We start from the raw sequence: 21,540 nt of genomic DNA on the forward strand, positions 1-21,540 counted from the left end.
TTATAGTTAGAGGTTTAGCACCTTTCACGGCAACAGTCCTGCTTCACAGCCCATCAAATGTCAGAGGAGTTTCGTCCATACTCAATATTTGACTTAGTTCCACGTTTTCTTTTGATGCTGAATAATAAAGTGATGGAAAGGTAATATTTTCTCTTTGCCCTCTTGTGGCATTTTCTGAGATATTTTGGTTTTGGCTTACATGCTAAGTCCATGACACTGTAAACCTGTAGTACAAACCAACTCAACCCTTAAAGGCTGTTCCACTGTAGCACTAGCTTACAAGCATGTATTTGAATCATTTTTGTATTAATTCCAATACCATGTTGAGGGAGTCTATGAATCTATTTCAATACATCATCTTCTAGCCATTTTATGTTCAGTCCTGTATTTGCAAATTTAGTCTTCCTCATTTTTTTCAGTTTTTCTTTACTAGCCCCCCAATCACAAATGTTTTTTTCTGTTGGTTGAGGGCCACAATGTCACTCAGCTCCTCTGTTTCCATGTTCTGCATATGCTGCTACTTTCAATTTACAGTCTGCACAACATGAATACCTTTTATTTTTTTGCGTTATGAAAGTAGCTATTAACAAAAGTATTGTACTATTACTGATCACACAAATCACTTTCAGTTCAAGTTATCTGGAACAGTAGACTGCAATGATACATCATAGGTAGACAGTGTTCTGGGTTTGTATGGCAGGGTGGGAGGGAGACGGGGTTAGCAAGCTTGTGAATCCTCACAACTCATCTTCACTGCATCTGTGCACTGCTACTGCCAGTTGAATCCAGTGTTACTAGATAGAGGTAGGTGTCCCATAGCATTGAATGTATGAACGTTTTTAAGACTGTTGGGAATTTCGAATCAAATAGTGAATATTTTTATATTAATTTTGAGTATAAGGCGCACCTGAATTTTGGAGCCAGTTTTTTGAGAAAAAAAAGTGCATTTTGTAGTCTGTAAAATACGATATATTCCACTCTATTAGATGGTTCTCACAGAGAATGGTGCTCACTTTTGAACCAGTGTTGATGATAAACAATTGGGTGGTTGAGTAACTCTGAATGAAGAGTTTGCCATCATCACATGGAACCAGGGTAAAATTAGTTTGGTCAATGTGTCATGATTGTAGGCAGCTTGGATGACTGCTGCAATCTGGGGCACCTACTGCAGAATAAATTTCAAGGTTAGGTCATTGCAGAAGGGTGAGCAATTGTGTGCTTCATTGCTGAAGTGTGCGTGGAACCAACAGTGGCGATGCTGCACTTGTCTTGCATAGGTGCAGGATGTTGTTGATGGCCAACGGCATGTTTCTTTTGACTGGCTGGAGGTCACAGCTATCTCAACAGTTGGTGGTGGTGTCATCCTTGGTACCATATATGAACACTCATTTTGGCTCAGCTGTCTGTGAACTTGTGCCATGACATGATCCTTGCCTGTGCTGCTGATAATTGTTGTCTGGAATATCCATTTATTATCAGTGCTGTAACATAACTGAAAGCCTATCAGCCAGAATTAATTTGCATTCTATCAGTTTGTTCTAATACAATATGGTGGCTACCTGTAACTGTGTTGTTAGCTTGACATGCCACAGCTGCCATACACACTATCTGGCTTACACATAGTCTGGAATAACGGATGTGCGAGGGTGTCTCTGAGAGGGCTTCTTGGCATCTAATTGTTCATTTTAAATGATATAGTTATTGCTCCATTGTATTGGCTAGCCAGTGGAGCAGTTCTGCTTTTGCTGCATAAAATTTGCCACCAACTGGGGATATCTATATGATATAATTGATGATGTAAGTGCGTTCCCCTACACCACTCAAGAGAGTGTCAGACTTGGAGCTGTCATGGAAAATGCCATTGTACTTCAGGTTGAACTCAGTGCTCATGAGACATGGTGACAGCAGGGTGAAATAGTGGCACTTTTGGTTGAGGTTTCCAGTTGAGTAATTGGTATATAGAAGTTAGTCACAGATGTGGTGCCATGTGGGGTCAGAGGATGACTGCAGATGAGCTTCCTGGGTCCAGTAGTGGTGCAGAAGAAAATTGGAGATTCTTCTCATGTGGCCTAGCTGGCTGTGCCCTGCATTATGCTACAAGCAGGTGCAGCTGGAATGCCCCTGGCATGACTGGTCTGAGAAAACTGAACAGAGTGCCACTGTGTCTGCCCAAAACAGTCTGTGGTACAGTGTCTTGGTTGTATGCACTCATTACCAAAATTGCCTAGTAGCCCAGCAGGTGTCACACCTTGCTCAGGTACACAAGGGTCCTTGTTGTTATCTGCAGCACAACACAAAAAGCATTACTATTGTTTATCACTCTTAATGACTGCTCTTTCTGCTGGTTTCAAACTTTAAATGAAACACCAAGGAAGTCACTGTCTTTTACCTATAGTCCACTGTTGTTGTTGTTGTTGTGGTCTTCAGTCCTGAGACTGGTTTGATGCAGCTCTCCATGCTACTCTATCCTGTGCAAGTTTCTTCATCTCCCAGTACCTACTGCAACCTACATCCTTCTGAATCTGCTTAGTGTATTCATCTCTTGGTCTCCCTCTACGATTTTTACCCTCCACACTGCCCTCCAATGTTAAATTTGTGATCCCTTGATGCCTCAGAACATGTCCTACCAACTGGTCTCTTCTTCTCGTCAAGTTGTGCCACAAACTCCTCTTCTCTCCAATTCTATTCAGTACCTCCTCATTAGTTATGTGATCTACCCATCTAATCTTCAGCATTCTTCTGTAGTACCACATTTCAAAAGCTTCTATTCTCTTCCTGTCCAAACTATTTATCGTCCATGTTTCACTTCCATACATGGCTACACTCCATACAAATACTTTCAGAAATGACTTCCTGACACTTAAATCTATACTTGATGTTAACAAATTTCTCTTCTTTAGAAACGCTTTCCTTGCCATTGCCAGTATACATTTTATATCCTCTCTACTTTGACCATCATCAGTTATTTTGCTCCCCAAATAGCAAAATTCCTTTACTACTTTGAGTGTCTCATTTCCTAATCTAATTCCCTCAGCATCACCCGACTTAATTTGACTACATTCCATTATTCTCATTTTGCTTTTGTTGATGTTCATCTTATACCCTCCTTTCATGACACTGTCCATTCTGTTCAACTGCTCTTAGAAGTCCTTTGCTGTCTCTGACAGAATTACAATGTCATCGGCGAACCTCAACATTTTTATTTCTTCTCCATGGATTTTAATTCCCACTCCAATTTTTCTTTTGTTTCCTTTACTGCTTGCTCAATATACAGATTGAATAACATCGGGGAGAGACTACAGCCCTGTCTCACTCCCTTCCCTACCACTGCTTCCCTTTCATGCCCCCAACTCTTATAACTGCCATCTGGTTTCTGTACAAATTGTAACTAGCCTTTCGCTCCATGTATTTTACCCCTGCCACCTTCAGAATTTGAAAGAAAGTATTCCAGTCAACATTGTCAAAAGCTTTCTCTAAGTCTACAAATGCTAGAAATGTAGGTTTGCCTTTCCTTAATCTTTCTTCTAAGATAAGTCGTAAAGTCAGTATTGCCTCTTGTGTTCCAATGTTTCTACAGAATCCAAACTTATCTTCCCTGAGGGCGACATCTACCAGATGTCAGCTTCTACCAGTTTTTCCATTCATCTATAAAGAATTCATGTTAGTATTTTGCAGCTGTGACTTATTAAACTGATAGATCGGTAATTTTCACATCTGTCAACACCTGCTTTCTTTGGGATTGGAATTATTATATTCTTCTTGAAGTCTGATGGTATTTTGCCTGTCTCATACATCTTGCTCACCAAATGGTAGAGTTTTGTCAGGACTGCCTCTCCCAAGGCCGACAGTAGTTCTAATGGAATGTTGTCTACTCTCGGGGCCTTGTTTCGGCTCAGGTGTTTCAGTGCTCTGTCAAACTCTTCACGCAGTATTGTATTTCCCATTTCATCTTCGTCTACATCCTCCTCCATTTCCATAAAATTGAAGTACACCACCCTTTTATAGACCTTCCATATACTCCTTAAATCTTTCTGCTTTGCCTTCTTTGGTTAGGACTGGGTTTCCATCTGAGCTCTTGATATTCATACAAGTGGTTCTCTTTTCTCCAAAGGTCTCTTTAATTTTCCTGTAGGCAGTATCTATCTTACCCCTAGTGAGATAAGCCTCTACATCCTTACATTTGTCCTCTATCCATCCCTGCTTAGCCATTTTGCACTTCCTGTCGATCTCATTTTTGAGACGTTTGTATCCCTTTCTGCCTGCTTCATTTACTGCATTTTTATATTTTCTCCTTTCATCAATTAAATTCAATATTTCTTCTGTTGCCCAAGGATTGCTACTAGCCCTCGTCTTTTTACCTACTTGATCCTCTGCTGCCTTCACTACTTCATCCCTCAGAGCTACCCATTCTTCTTCTACTGTATTTCTTTCCCCTATTCCTGTCAATTGTTCCCTTATGCTCTCCCTGAAACTCTGTACAACTTCTGGTTCTTTCAGTTTATCCAGGTCCCATCTCCTTAATTTCCCACATTTTTGCAGTTTCTTCAGTTTTAATCTGCAGGTCATAACCAATAGATTGTGGTCAGAGTCCACATCTGCCCCTGGAAATGTCTTACAACTTAAAACCTGGTTCCTAAATCTCTGTCTTGCCATTATATAATCTATCTGATACCTTTTAGTATCTCCAGGGTTCTTCCACGTATACAACCTTCTTTCATGATTCTTAAACCAAGTGTTAGCTATGATTAAGTTATGCTCTGTGCAAAATTCTACCAGATGGCTTCCTCTTTAATTTCTTAGCCCCAATCCATATTCACCTACTATGTTTCCTTATCTTCCTTTTCCTGCACTCGAATTCCAGTCACCCATGACTATTAAATTTTTGTCTCCCTTCACTACCTGAATAATTTCTTTTATCTCATCATACATTTCATCAATTTCTTCATCATCTGCAGAGCTAGTTGGCATTTAAACTTGTACTACTGTAGTAGGTGTGGGCTTCGTGTCTATCTTGGCCACAATAATGCGTTCAATTTGCTGTTTGTAGTAGCTTACCCACACTATTATTTTCTTATTCATTATTAAACCTGCGTTGCTGTCGCCATTATACAGAGAGGGGGAGAAATAGTATGGTGGTGGTGCTGGACAGTGAAGTGCTGCAGGTTAAATTGATGGCAGGGGAGAGTTTGGGAGAGGAGGGAGTGGAGGAGTGGAAAAGGAGAGAAGTAAAAAGACTGGTTGTGGTGGTGGAATAATGGCTGTGTAGTGCTGTAATGGGAACAGAGAAGGAGCTGGATGGGTGAGGACAGTGACTAACAAAGTCTTTTTATTTCTCTCCTTTTCCACTCCTCCCCCTCCCCCCCCCCCCCCCCAATTCTAAAATCTCCCCTGCCCTCTGTCTAGGCTGCAGCACTTCTCTCCCCACCACCCCCACCACGTTATCCCTCCCCCTCCCCTTCCCCACCCCAGCCTCCTTCTTACCCCCGCTCAGTTACCACTCCTATCATGCACTGGTGCTGATGCTCACATTGTGGTTTCAGTTGCCTGAGACTGCAGTCATGTGTGAGTTGTGTTTGCGTCAGTGTGAGTTTGTGTGTGTGTGTGTGTGTGTGTGTGTGTGTGTGTGTGTGTGTGTGTGTATTGTTGATGAAGGCCTCAATGGCCAAAAGCTTTAATTGTGAGAGTCTTTTTGTTGTGCATATCTGTGACTCAGCATCTCCGCTATATGGTGAGTAACAACTTTTACTCTCATAATATTGTTAACTATTGATCAATTTGAACAAGCTCAACCAGAAATAGTCTTGTTGCAGCACACTTGCCATTGGACATACAGTCTCCTTCTCTCTTGCTGTGGTTTCTGATTTTGGAGCCGTCACAATTATTAACTGCATTAATCTTAAACTAAGTAGCCATGTATAAGAGAGAGTGAGTGAGATTGAGAGTGAACTAATTATCTCTGAACAAGGACAGTGTTTGAAAACCTAGCAACAGTTTTAGTCTTGTTTATATGCCAATTGATGCTCAGAGCCTCAGTTATACAGTGAATTGTTATCCTTACTCCTTTCATAATTGGATTAATGTAAACTATTTATGCTTACTAAATTGATATGTATCATAAAACAATAGTTATGTATGAGCCATAGGGAGTGATGGTTGTTTTTAGTGAACTTTGCAGCTGATCATCCAGCTAAACAGGAACCTACTAGTGCCTAATAAATTAGTTATTATTTTTATATATTATTTATTTATTTTTATGTCATAGTAACCATTAGTTTCTTGCTTTATATAACATGGGTACTTGGTAAAGACCCTCATACTAGAATACAGACCCTCGCTTTGACTCTAGACAAGGATGTAAGGATTGCATGACTTTTATTGTTATATTTGATTATTGTGGTTGTATAAATCATACTTCAGCTGAAACTGATTTTTATTATTAGTAACAAATATCAATAAGAAGTAAATGTACAGAAACAATAGACCCTGACATATATTTAGTTATCTACTCTCTATAGTATTCTAAATGTACATTTCCTTACAGTTTATTTGTTGTCACAGCAATGAAATATGTAAGGCAACAAGCAGTGTGAAAAACATGCCAGCAATCCAATCTTCAAATCAAGACAATCAGAGATATTTCCTAGCACAAAATATACCTATCAAACTTACTTAATTAGTTTATCCATTGACTCCATTTTATGTTGTTATCAGGTAGTCTGTAAGGAATTTTTTTTATATAATACCTTTAATGTCTATTTTTGATACTGTTTTCAAGGGAATAAAATTTATTTAAGGACAAGAAAATTCCATGTAGACTTCAGTCTACACTGTACTCGTCAAAGCTTGAGAGGATATGTGATGTTCTTTCAGTGAAAGCAATGCAGAGTGAAATGTACAAAGAACTTGGCAGTGTGAGTGCACTTACCAGCATGATATTGTACTCACTCTGGCCTGGGTGCATGCACTGATTTGTTTGGGATGGGTATTATGAAGCCATTGTATCCTCTCATACAAGCTGGCCCACAGCTGGTGTAATTGGTTCTTGTTATCCTGAATACAGTCACTGGGATGGAGTTGACATCCAGGCTGGCCCCAACATTTTCCATTTGGGACAGATCTGATGACCTTCCTGGCCACAGGAGTACCTCACCATCACGTGGACAGTTCATAGAATGTATGGATATCATTGTCCTGTTAAAAAATGACATAATGATCCCATAACATGAAAGGTAACATATGAGCGTGCAGGATGTCAATGATGCACCGTTATGCCAAAACAGTTCTCTCAGTCACTAGTAGCCATAACCTGAATTCATACCATATGGTTTCCCACACCATGGCACTGGGAGCAGCACCAACATCCCAATAAGAATGGGACTATCTCCCAGGTAACCAACATACACACTGATGATGGCCATTTTGGGCTATGCAGAACTATGATTTACCACTGAACACAATATGACACCATTCATCAGCAGTATATGCTTATCAGTCATGTCATCAAGCCAAAAGCAGGCATTTGTTTTGTGGCATTAATGGTAGCCTATGTGTGGGATGATAATTCCCTAGTCCAACTACTGCTAGTCTTAAGCAGAAGTGTGGGATGGCACAATTTGTTGATGGGAGTCCATTACTTTTTCTCAGTTGGTTGCTGGAGGCGTGAAAGGGCTATGATGTGTCCAATGCACAATAAGGTAATCCTCCCTTGCAGTACTTTGACATGGCTGACCAGAAACTTCATGATAAATACTCCTACCCTCATGTATGGACCATGCAGTCCATCTCATATGAGTGTGTGGCATCTCTGTGTCTTTCATAGTGATCACTCAAGGTGTGTCACTGTTCATGAACATTATATACCCTACAAGTCTTGATAACAACACTAAACATGAACATGAATGGTCATTCTATCTGTCACAGACAATTGCAGCTGTAATCATTTACATACCTGCTAATGGTGTGTACAAGTGCAGAGTCACAATGCCATATCTCTGGGTGCTTCACTTTTTTGTCAGACAGTGAATGTTTATTTATTTACCAGATAGATTATTTTCAAGTAAGCTCATATTATTTATATGGTAACTTTTCTGTCAATGTAAACTGTAATTACTATGTCAGTATGATTTATTGTATTGCAGTGTTGTAAGATTCTATTTTTTTTCTTTTTTTAGAACTGTTAAAGTATTTAGATTGTTTATAACTTGCATATAGCTAAGAATTTTATTGTTCTTTTGTATTGTTTCAGGTGTTATGCATCAAGATGACACCATGTATCTATTTCACGTGTCTGTTCTATTCCCATTTTTCAATGAAGGTGCTCCAGAGATACCAATTCTTGAAAGGCATACAAAGATGTGGGCAAATTTTGTCATACATGGGTAAGCATTGTCAATCATCTCTCTCTCTCTCTCTCTCTCTCTCTCTCTCTCTCTCACACACACACACACACACACACCTAATCTAGTGTGTACTGTAACAGACTGCAAATTAGCAAATTGCAGTAAGGAACATTTTATTCTTTAGCCATTTCCTTGATAGAATATGAAGCCCATCAAGAAAATGAGTACAAAATAAAATGCTCCTTACTTCAACTTGCTCTGTTGCAATGTACACAATGCTAGATCATCTTGTTACCATGTCACATAAACATTATTTGAGAAGCATAAGGTTGAAAAAAGTTTGTATGCCATACTATGCACATCATTTATAACCAAAGATGATACTTTTATGCAATTTATCATTTTAATGTGGATAACATCTACTTATCACAATTTGCTGTTCATGTCAGTGTACATATGCACTTTACTGGTTCTTGTTAATCATTTTTGTACATCCATATGGTATAATGCGGGAAAACTCTATTTATGACAATTGATATTTACTGATGATACAATGGATACCATACAAATTTTATACTTAAGTTGCCTGAAAGCATAAGAATATACCTGGGTACTTTATGACACTCAAATATACACATGCTAATACTATTATACTGCATACAAATACCAACAAATAATTTTAGTTTCTTCATCTCAGCAAGACAATAAATCACCACATAGTATTTCCCATTAGCACACAGTCACATGATTTCTATCATTTATATCGTGTAAATGTACTCCATAATTAAACACAGGAACACAACATGTTCTCAAATTTCTATTTTGTTGTACGTCACATTGAATCTCTTGTAAGCTGAACAAACCATTTATAGACTTTTGCAGCACAATACTATGTGAGTTACTTTCTGAAGAATTTATCTATGCTGTAGAACCAGTGGCAGAGGTCAACAAAATGTAAATTTGTACTGCTTTTAAAAATTGATTAGGTATCTATTGATTTAATTCTTTTTGATCAACCTATTGTAAATCCTTTTACTATAACTTAATGTCTTTTCTGACAGATAGTGTTTTTACTTATTGGACACAGAAATTCTTTAGAGGCCTCGTCTCAATCTCTCCTTGTTGACTACAGTAGAAGCATTTTGTACACAATGTGGTTGTTTACTATGTACTTTGTATAGCACTGTTCTTAAAAGCTTATTTAAATTTCTCTTTGTTTACCTACCTTCTTTTAATGCTATGTAGCTTTCAAGAAGTACACACAAATTTTACCTCCTTTTTCAATGTCCCAATTATTTAGCAGTGTAGATAAGACTTGTAGTACTACACTATCATCCCCTTTTATGTATTATGATCCATTAGTCAATCATCACCCAATATCACAAGTACATGCAGGTATCACAGCATCAGTTGTAAAATTACTGATCTTAATTAACTTGAGCATTGTCTTCATTTATTGTCCAATAACTGAAACAACAGGAGCCTCAATAATTTCAACTAATCTAGTTGATAGCATTAAAGTTAAATTTCAGTTAAAGTAGATTTATTGTCAGAGAACACTTTCATTGTGATTATCTTGTAGATAAATAGTTCCTTTATTATTTTTGTATGATAGGTCAGCAATCTACTACGACTTGAAAGTGTATAACTTAAATACAATGTATGAAGGGAAATTTCTCAAAATATGGGCTACAGATTTCATGGAACTTTACTCAATAATACACATTTGGAGTTACTGTCTGAACATTAGTTAAAGAAGGCTCAAACAAGAGTGACTGTGGTGTTGTCCAAGGTTCCTGTCTAAAGATTCACAAAGGAAAGTTGTTACAAAATGTTAAAGTACAGAGACATTACATTTCCAGTAACATCGTAAAGAGCAGGAAATGTAGGTAATTGTTATACATGTCTGACAACACAGTTATTTTATTTAATTATTGATTATGTATTCTTAACATAGTATTTCTATTATGTTCCCTTCCCTTGACCAATCTTTTGTTCTTGCACATTTGCTTCTGTTGGCTATTAAAGCTTGCCAGAAATTTCTAGAAACTCAAACTTTATAACATACTTAATAACTGCAGTCAGTTCTCCTCAAATGCTACTTTTATTATTCCTTATCATATAGATATGAAAAATTTCATCTTCTGCAAGTGAATTTATTGTGTGTATCAAACATGTTTCAACTAGTCACACTAGACTCTTCAGAGGTCTATAATACAAAGAAAATTATTTAATTAAAAATTTATACATATTTTGATGTGAGATCTGTAGTAGTAATAGGCAGCTCATTTAAATCTGGTTGTTTCTAAGTATTTGAAAGTATATGACTGAGTTTTTTACTTACATCCATTTTTTATCATTTTCATACACCCATCTAATAATGGGAAGTACATACTGGAACATCAACAATATCATGAAAAGGAATGACTGCTGCTCACCATAATGATGACAAGTTGAGCTGCAGACAGACACAACGAAAAGACTGTTACATATATGCTTTTGCCCCAAGTCTTCTTTATGAAAGAAAAACACACACACATTCACAGAAGCAAGCACACCTCACATACACCTGTTCACTATCTCTGGCCAGAATGCAACTGAAATGCATTGAACAGGAGCAGCAATCTGGCATGGAGTGTGGAAGGAGCAGGGGTAGCAGGGTATGGGTAGTGGAAGAGGATTCAGCACTGCCTGGCAGAGCATGCAAGGACTAGAGGTGGCAGCCTTGTCCCGCCACCTCTAGACCCTGCATGCTTCACCAGGCAGCATTGATTCTTCTTCTCCCCACATGTACCCTGCTGATCCTCCTCCTTCACCACTCCACTCCAGACTGTTGCTCCCAGTCAACGCATTTCAGTTGCATTCTGGTTGGAGCAGCTGGAGACCATCCTATCATGATCAGGTGAAACACGTTTAGTGCACATAAATACCTAAACCTATATGACAAAGCATAATTAAATTAAATATTTGTAATATTTCATTAACTACCATACTTTTCTAATAAAAGTATACTACACTGATGGTACTGCTCGATGTGGGCACTCTTTGTCATCCAAAAATATTGCCATGGTTGAATGCAATTCTGCAAAGATGCACAAGGGAAAGGAGCACAGTATCACATAATGTTGACCAGTGACTGTTACAATGTCCAAAAATTTGGAGGTCAGTATACCTATGCAACATTATGCCTTCCTACACCACAACACCTGGAAATTTGGAGTTCAGCTCCCTATGCCATAACTCCTGTACCACCAAAATGGTCATGATTGACAGTGTTTGTGGGTACATTATGCATTCCCGTCTTTTGCAATATGTGGGTACATAATGTACTGAAGAACACTGTGCTGAAAGTTGTGAAAATTACTGAACTATCAGTTTAATAAGTCTCAGTTGCAAAATACTAACAGGAATTCCTTACAGATGAATGGAAAAACTGGTAAAAGTCAGCCTTGGGGAAGATCATTTTGGATTCCATAGAAATGTAGGAACATGTGAGGCAATACTGACCCTACGACTTATCTTCAAAGATTGGTTAAAGAAAGGCAAACCTATGTTTATAGCATCTGTAGAGATAGAGAAAGCTTTTGACAATGCTGACTGGAATATTCTCTTTTGGGGCATGAAAGAAAAGCACTGGTTGAGAAGGGCATGAGATAGGGTTGTAGCCCATCCCTGATGTTATTCAATCTGTATATTGAGCAAGCAGTAATGGAAAAAAAAAAGAAAAAAGTTGGAGTACAAATTAAAATCCAGGGAGAAGAAATAAAAACTTTGAGGTTTGCCAGTGACATTGTACTTCTGTCAGACGCAGCAAAGGACTTGGAAGAGTAGTTGAACAGAATGAACAGTGTCTAGAATGGAAGATATAAGATGGACATCAACAAAAGCAAAATGAGGATAATGGAGTCTAGTCAAATTAAATCAGGTGGTATTGAGGGAATTAGATTAGGACCTGACACACTTAAGGTAACAGAAGAGTTTTGCTATTTGGGCAACAAAATAACTGATGATGGTCGAAGTAGAAAGGATATGAAATGTAGACTGATGATGCCAAGGAAAGCATTTCTGAAGAAGAGAAATTTGTTAACATAGAGTATAGATATAAATGTCAGGAACTCTTTTCTGAAAGTATTTGTTTGGAGTTCAGCCAAGTATGTAAGTGAAACATTGACAACAAACAGTTTAGACAAGAAAAGAATAGAAGGTTTTAAAATGTGTTGCTACAGAAGATTGCTGAAGATTAGATGGGTAGATCACATAACTAATGAGAAGGTACTGAATAGAATTGGGGAGAAGAGGAATTTGTGGCATAACATGACTAGAAGAAGGAATCAGTTGGTAGGACACATTCTGAGGCATCAAGTGATCATCAGTTTAATATTGGAGAGATGTTTGGAGGATAAAACTCATAGAGGGAGTCCAAGAGATCAATACACTAAGCAGATTCAGTTGCAGCAGTTACTTGGAGATGAAGAGGCTTGCATGGGATAGAGTAGAAAGGAGAGTTTCATCAAACCAGTCTTTGGACTGAAGATCTCAACAACAACAGTCTAGATAAAAGAAAATTCGCAGATGGTGCTTCGCATGATCCAGCAAGAGGCACACCAAGACTGCTTCCGGAAGTGGAAACAGCATTGGGAGCAGTGTGTCAATTGTGGAAGGAAGGATTTTGAAGGATGCAACGCACAATATGTAGAAGGTGAGTGTAGGAAAATTTTGTGGACAAAGTTCTGGAATTTTTTGAATGGACCTTGTAAGGGTTGCAACGAAATAAAGCACAAGAAATAGGCAAAACAAAGAAATAGCATTTATATTATGATTAGTGTCAGAGCTAGTGAAGTTATTCCATCTTTCTCCATTTCAAAATATGGAGCTTTCTAAGACTTTGAATAAAATAAAGCCTAGGAATAGGTGAGGTTCTGTCAGAGTATCTGATATTCTCGGGAAAAGTGGTAATATAGTGACTATTCATGTTGGTGTGCGGAACCTATGAGTCTAGAGAGACAGTAAAATATCATCCACACAGCCCTGAACACTGGTATAGAAGTCCAATAATTATTTCACTATCACATTAAGGGTGCATGCATCCAACTTGCTGACAAAAATAATATTCGAAAGAATGCAAAAGGAAATTAATGATAAACTTGGCTTTTGGAATGGTAGGGGCACCAGAGAGGCAGTCAGTTTGATGTTGCAATTGATGATGGAAGAAAAACGTAAGAAAAATCAAGATATGTGTATAATATTTGTTGACCTGAAAATAGCGAATACATATTTTAAAATGGTGCAAAATGTGAAAATTCTCAGAGAAATAGGAGTAAGCTACAGGAATAAGAAGGATGGAAGATCAAGAATAAAGTGCTCAGATTAAAAATGATGTAAAATAGGCATGTAGTCTGTTCAGTCTGTACACTGAAGAAGCAATGATGGAAATAAAAGAAAGATTGAAGAATAGGATTATCACTGATAAAATTCTTTGACGACTTTGCTTATCCTCAGTGAAAGTGAAGAAGAATTATAGGACATGTTGACTGAGTTGAACAGTCTAATGAGTATAGATTGTGGACTGAGAGTAAACAAATATAAGATGAAAATAATGAGAAGTAGCAGAAGTGAGATTAGTGATACTCTTACCATAAAAATTGGGGATCACAAAGTAGATGAAGTTAAGGAATTCTTCTACCTTGGAAGCAAAGTAACATATGATGGCTGAAGCAAGCAGGACATAAAAAGTTTGTTAGTACAGGCAAAGAGGGAATTTCTAGAGGAGTGCTTTGTTGTCAAACATCAATCTTAAACTGGGGAAGAAATTTCTGAGAATGTATGTTTCGAACATAGAATTGTATGAAAGTGAATCATGGACTGTGAGAAAACTGGAAAACAAGAGAATCAAAGCATTTGATATGTGATTCTACAGTAAGATGTTGAAAATCAGGTGGACTGAAAAGTTAAGGAACATGCAGAAAACTCTTTGATACAAAGAAGGGACAGGATAATAGGACATGTTAAAACATCATGGAATAACTTCCATGGTACTAGAAGGAGCCTTAGAGGATAAAAACTGAAGAGAAGACTGAGATTGGAATACATCAACAAATAATTGAGGACTTAGTATGTAAGTACTATTCTGAGCTGAAGAGTTTCGTTCAAGGGAGGAATTTTCGGTGGGCTGCATCAAACCATTCATATGACGTATGACTTCACAGCCCTCCCCCATGAGCACAGAAGTGGGTCTTGGCTGCTTGGCAAAGCTGTTAAAGATATGAGTGCTAGCATCTCCTTGCCGCACCACCACACCCCATTCTGGCAGTCAATTAGAGCTCATGGCAGTCCTCTAAATTATGCTACACAATAACATGGGACTCAGTGGTGTATCACTATCATTGGTCCTTGGTTTCAACTTTCACTATGTGCTCCAGTATTCTCTCTCCAGATTACAGTGGTGTCCATTTCCTCATTGTTCTCTTTTCTGTTCCCACTTGGTGATCTGCTGTTGGTAGCTCCAGACTAGTTGATTGAGTCTCATCAGGTTTTTCTCCAGTCATTCCCACCAGTTGGTTGGATCTTGGAGGAAGGTAAAAAGTTTGCAGAGTACCATGGAAGCAAAGATTGTGAAATCTTGTATTAGGTACAACCACAGTAGCATTTCTGACAGTTTCAACAACAGCAACAACAATGGCAGCAGCAAAATTGGTTGCCCCATCACGAAATTCAGCTTCTGAAAGATCAGCTGCAGGTACAGGTTACCCCCCCCCCCCCCCCCCCAATACAGGCAGTGCCCACTTCCCTTTCTTGTTTCTGCCATCTAATGATGCCAAATAGAATTGGGACATAATGAGATTTTCACTCTGCAGTGGGGTGTGCACTGATATGAAACGTCCTGGCAGATTAAAACTGTGTGCCGGACCGAGACTCGAACTCAGGACCTTTGCTTTTCAGGGGCAAGTGAGTTCGAGTCTCGGTCCAGCACACAGTTTTAATCTGCCAGGAAGTTTCAGAATTGGGACATGATTTACAGCTGCTGAAACAGCAACCCACTGCCTTTCATGTTACTGATGACAGTCTTCAGTGGTCACTCTTCTTGTCTTGGGCTTCCCCAGAGTGTATTTATTACTTAAGATGGTGGCTTCTTTCTGAAAACCAGTCACACTCAAGTTTGTAGAAATGTGCACATTACCTTTGAATTATTATTTGCAACAATTGTATGTGATCACATCACGAGTTGAGTTTCAACATTACCAGAAGCAATCTGGTCAGTCATATCACTCCTGGGTGACTGATTCACAAGGGTTGTTGATGCAAAACCTCATATGCAAACTCTTCAATTAGAGACATAGGTGTTCAACTGACTCCTGATCTGGAAGTACACATGTTAACCCTGAAACTACACAACCCACTGGAAGATATTTGACAACTGCACATGCTTTTGAAATCACAGAAGTAAAAAATGAGTGCTTCATGGTCCAACCACAAGTAGCAATGCAGCAGACACCAAATCACACCCCAGGAATGTTAAATACCTGTAAGCCATTTCCAAGATGGCAGCATCAAGATTCCTCAACATCAACTGTATCAATGGCCTCTGAACTGCCAGTCATGCCACATTAGCATGAGCAGGAGGGACATCTATCATGCTCACACTGTGTCACAGCATATCTATATGGAAAGTGTTTTGAGCATTGGGCACATTGTACCTTTTGGAGAAAAGATGGGAATCTCCAAAGACACTGCCATAAACCATAAGGTTGATAAGATCCACTTCTCAGCAAACAGCATGGCATGGTGTATGAACATCAGGCAGTAGTTCCCCCAGATTATACTATCACTAACGAGCTTTGATAAACTTTACAATTGCAAACAAAGACCTCCAATTCCAGGTTGACAGATGAACTATAGTTTCCTTGGTAAGCTCCTAAAGTATTATATCTAGATTCCCCATAGTTAGAACCACACTCCCATTGCCTAGCTTGTGTACAGGGTGGTCCATCGATAGTGACCAGGCCAAATATCTCACAAAATAAGCATCAAACAAAAAACTACAAAGAACAAAACTCATCTAGCTTGTAGAGGGAAACCAGATGGCATTATGGTTGGCCCGCTAGATGGTGCTGCGATAGGTCAAACAGATATCAACTGAAACTTCCTGGCAGATGGCAGACTAAAACTGTGTGCCCGACCGAGACTCGAACTCGGGACCTTCACCTTTCGCGGGCAAGTGCTCTACCATCTGAGCACCGAAGCACGACTCACGCCCGCTACTCACAGCTTTACTTCTGCCAGTATCCGTCTCCTACCTTCCAAAATTTACAGAAGCTCTCCTGCGAACCTTGCAGAACTAACACTCCTGAAAGAAAGGATATTGCGGAGACATGGCTTAGCCACAGCCTGGGGGATGTTTCCAGAATGAGATTTTCACTCTGCAGCGGAGTATGCGCTGATATGAAACGTCCTGGCAGATTAAAACTGTGTGCCTGACCGAGACTCGAACTCGGGACCTTCGCCTTTCGCGGGCAAGTGCTCTACCATCTGAGCTGCCGAAGCACGACTCACGCCCAGTACTCACAGCTTTACTTCTGCCAGTATCCGTCTCCTACTTTCCAAACTTTACAGAAGCTCTCCTGCGAACCTTGCAGAACTAACACTCCTGAAAGAAAGGATATTGCGGAGACATGGCTTAGCCACAGCCTGGGGGATGTTTCCAGAATGAGATTTTCACTCTGCAGCAGAGTATGTGCTGATATGAAACTTCCTGGCAGATTAAAACTGTGTGGCCGACCGAGACTCGAACTCGGGACCTTCGCCTTTCGCGGGCAAGTGCTCTACCATCTGAGCTGCCGAAGCACGACTCACGCCCGGTACCCACAGCTTTACTTCTGCCAGTATCCATCTCCTACCTTCCAAACTTTACAGAAGCTCTCCTGCGAACCTTGCAGAACTAGCACTCCTGAAAGAAAGGATATTGCGGAGAAATCCCCCAGGCTGTGACTAAGCCATGTCTCCGCAGAATCCTTTCTTTCAGGAGTGCTAGTTCTCCAAGGTTCGCAGGAGAGCTTCTGTAAAGTTTGGAAGGTAGGAGATGGATACTGGCAGAAGTCAAGCTGTGAGTACCGGGCGTGAGTCGTTCTTCGGCAGCTCAGATGGTAGAGCACTTGCCCGAGAAAGGCGAAGATCCCGAGTTCGAGTCTTGGTCGGGCACACAGTTTTAATCTGCCAGGAAGTTTAATATCAGCGCATACTCTGCTGCAGAGTGAAAATCTCATTCTGGAAACATCCCCCAGACTGTGGCTAAGACATGTCTACGCAATACCCTTTCTTTCAGGAGTGCTAGTTCTGCAAGGTTCGCAGGAGAGCTTCTGTAAAGTTTGGAAGGTAGGAGACAGATACTGGCAGAAGTAAAGCTGTGAATACCGGGCGTGAGTCGTTCTTCGGCAGCTCAGATGGTAGAGCACTTGCCCGCGAAAGGCGAAGGTCCCGAGTTCGAGTCTCAGTCGGGCACACAGTTTTAATCTGCCAGGAAGTTTCATATCAGCGCATACTCCGCCGCAAAGTGTAAATCTCATTCTGGAAACATCCCCCAGGCTGTGGCTAAGCCATGTCTCCGCAATATCCTTTCTTTCAGGAGTGCTAGTTCTGCAAGGTTCGCAGGAGAGCTTCTGTAAAGTTTGGAAGGTAGGAGACGGATACTGGCACAAGTAAAGCTGTGAGTACCGGGCGTGAGTCGTTCTTCGGCAGCTAGATGGTAGAGCACTTGCTCGTGAAAGGCGAAGGCCCGAGTTCGAGTCTCGGTCAGGCACACAGTTTTAATCTGCCAGGAAGTTACATATCAGTGCATACTCTGCTGCAGAGTGAAAATCTCATTCTTGAGATATCAACTGATTTTTTAAAATAGGAACCCCCATTTTTTATCACATATTCATGTAGTACGTAAAGAAATATGAATGTTTTAGGTGCACCACTTTTTTCACTTTGTGATAGATGGTGCTGTAATAGTCATAAATGTAAAAGTACCTGGTATCACGTAACATTCCACCAGTGCGGACGGTATTTGCTTCAAGATATATTACCCATGTTAAATTGGACCGTTTACCAATTGTGGAAAAGGTCAATGTTGTGTTGGTTATGGCTATTGTGATCAAAATGCCCAACAGGCGTGTGCTATGTATGCTGCTCAGTATCCTGGATGACATCATCCAAGTGTCTGGACCGTTCGCCAGATTGTTACATTATTTAAGCAAACAGGAAGTGTTCAGCCATATGTAAAACATCAACCACGACCTGCAACAAATGATGATGCCCAAGTAGGTGTTTTAGCTGCTGTTGCGTCTAATCCACACATGAGTAGCAGACAAATTGTGCGAGAATCGGGAATCTCAAAAACGTTGCTGTTGAGAATGCTACATCAACATTGATTGCACTGGTACCATATTTCTATGCACCAGGAACTGCGTGGCGATGACTTTGAACATCATGTACAGTTCTGCTACTGGGCACAAGAGAAATTACGGGATGATGACAGATTTTTTGCATACATTCTATTTAGCAACAAAGCATCATTCACCAATAGCAATAACATAAACTGGCATAATATGCACTATTGGGCAACAGAAAATCCACGATGGCTGCGACAAGTGGAACATAACCAACCTTAGCAGGTTAATGTATGGTGCGGCATTATGGGAGGAAGGATAATTGGCCCCCATTTTATTGATGGCAGTCTAAATGGGGCAATGTATGTTGATTTCCTATGTAATGTTCTAGCAATGTTACTGCAAGGTATTTCATTGCATGACAGAATGGTGATGTGCTTCCATCATGATGGATGTCGGGCATATAGGTCTTGTGCGGTTGAAGCGGTATTGAATAGCTTATTTCATGACAGTTGGATTGGTCGTCAAAGCATCATACTACCATATGTTCACCGGATCTGACATCCCTGGATTTATTTCTGTGGGGAAAGTGGAAGGATATTTGCTATGGTGACCTACTGACACCACCTGACAACATGTGTCAGCGCATTGTCAATGCATGTGTGAACATTACAGAAGGCGAACTACTCGCTGTTGAGAGGAATGTCGTTACACATACTGCCAAATGCATTGAGGTTGATGGACGTCATTTTGAGCATTTATTATATTAATGTAGTATTTATAGGTAATCATGCTGTAACAGCATGCGTTCTCAGAAATGATAGGTTCACAAAGGTACATGTATCACATTAGAACAACCTAAATAAAATGTTCAAATGTACCTATGTTCCGTATTTTAATTTAAACAACCTACCTGTTACCAACTGTTCATCTAAAATTGTCAGCCATATACACTCCTGGAAATTGAAATAAGAACACCGTGAATTCATTGTCCCAGGACGGGGAAACTTTATTGACACATTCCTGGGGTCAGATACATCACATGATCACACTGACAGAACCACAGGCACATAGACACAGGCAACAGAGCACGCACAATGTTGGCACTAGTACAGTGTATATCCACCTTTCGCAGCAATGCAGGCTGCTATTCTCCCATGGAGACGATCGTAGAGATGCTGGATGTAATCCTGTGGAATGGCTTGCCATGCCATTTCCACCTGGAGCCTCAGTTGGACCAGCGTTCGTGCTGGACGTGCAGACCGTGTGAGACGACGCTTCATCCAGTCCCAAACATGCTCAATGGGGGACAGATCCGGAGATCTTGCTGGCCAGGGTAGTTGACTTACACCTTCTAGAGCATGTTGGGTGGCACGGGATACATGCGGACGTGCATTGTCCTGTTAGAACAGCAAAGTTCCCTTGCCGGTCTAGGAATGGTAGAACGATGGGTTTGATGACGGTTTGGATGTACCATGCACTATTCAGTGTCCCCTCGACGATCACCAGAGGTGTACGGCCAGTGTAGGAGATCGCTCCCCACACCATGATGCCGGGTGTTGGCCCTGTGTGCCTCGGTCGTATGCTGTCCTGATTGTGGCGCTCACCTGCACGGCGCCAAACATGCATACAACCATCATTGGCACCAAGGCAGAAGCGACTCTCATCGCTGAAGACGACACGTCTCCATTCGTCCCTCCATTCATGCCGGTCGCGACACCACTGGAGGCGGGCTGCACGATGTTGGGGCGTGAGCGGAAGACGGCCTAACGGTGTGCGGGACTGTAGCCCAGCTTCATGGAGACGGTTGCGAATGGTCCTCGCCGATACCCCAGGAGCAACAGTGTCCCTAATTTGCTGGGAAGTGGCGGTGCGGTCCCCTAAGGCACTGCCTAGGATCCTACGGTCTTGGCGTGCATCCTTGCGTCGCTGCGGTCCGGTCCCAGGTCGACGGGCACGTGCACCTTCTGCCGACCACTGGCGACAACATCGATGTACTGTGGAGACCTCACGCCCCACGTGTTGAGCAATTTGGCGGTACATCCACCCAGCCTCCCGCATGCCCACTATATGCCCTCGCTCAAAGTCCGTCAACTGCACATACGATTCACGTCCACGCTGTCATGGCATGCTACCAGTGTTAAAGACTGCGATGGAGCTCCGTATGCCCCGGCAAACTGGCTGACACTGACGGCGGTGGTGCACAAATGCTGCGCAGCTAGCGCTATTCGACGGCCAACACCGCAGTTCCTGGTGTGTTCGCTGTGCCGTGCGTGTGATCATTGCTTGTACAGCCCTCTCGCAGTGTCCTGAGCAAGTATGGTGGGTCTGACACACCGGTGTCAATGTGTTCTTTTTTCCATGTCCAGGAGTGTATTTGTGCCTATTACAGCACCATCTATCATAAAGCAAAAAACAGTGGTATAACTAAAACATTCGTATTTCTTTTCCAATTTGAATTGTCTCACCACATTTAGTGCCATTTCCTTCTCACATTTTTTCACAGGCATCACAAGAAATTCCAATAGTATCATTGATTAACAGTTTGTCCCTGTGGCATGAATTCGTGATGAATTAATCCTTCAAAGTCTAAGAAAACTAACAGCATGGCTTTGAATTTGACTTGATCTGATGAGCTTTGTTTGGTCCCATAGAACCTTTCCCAATGCATTGTGAAGATAGAACCTTTATCTCAACATCATAACTATAAACACATGTCTCATCACCAGTTATGATTCTCTTAAGGAACATCTTGTTCTCATTTGTGCAATTCAGAAGCTCTTCACAGATTTGGAGACAAAGGTCTTTCTGATCTTGACTCATGAGCCTTGGGA

The 21,540-nt window shown here is 40.7% G+C and overlaps 1 protein-coding gene across 1 annotated transcript in view; it reads left to right on the plus strand.

Annotated features, from left to right (window-relative positions):
* LOC126273130 (esterase E4-like) overlaps positions 1 to 21,540 on the plus strand; it is a 234,207-nt gene that overhangs the window by 163,534 nt on the left and 49,133 nt on the right. The window contains exon 10 of the mRNA XM_049976590.1: positions 8,246 to 8,378. Within this exon, the coding sequence (XP_049832547.1) occupies positions 8,246 to 8,378 (133 nt within the window). The remainder of the gene's footprint in view (positions 1 to 8,245; positions 8,379 to 21,540) is intronic.

The sequence above is a fragment of the Schistocerca gregaria genome, chromosome 1 (genome assembly GCF_023897955.1).
Source record: "Schistocerca gregaria isolate iqSchGreg1 chromosome 1, iqSchGreg1.2, whole genome shotgun sequence".
NCBI classification, from domain to species: Eukaryota; Metazoa; Arthropoda; class Insecta; order Orthoptera; family Acrididae; genus Schistocerca; species Schistocerca gregaria.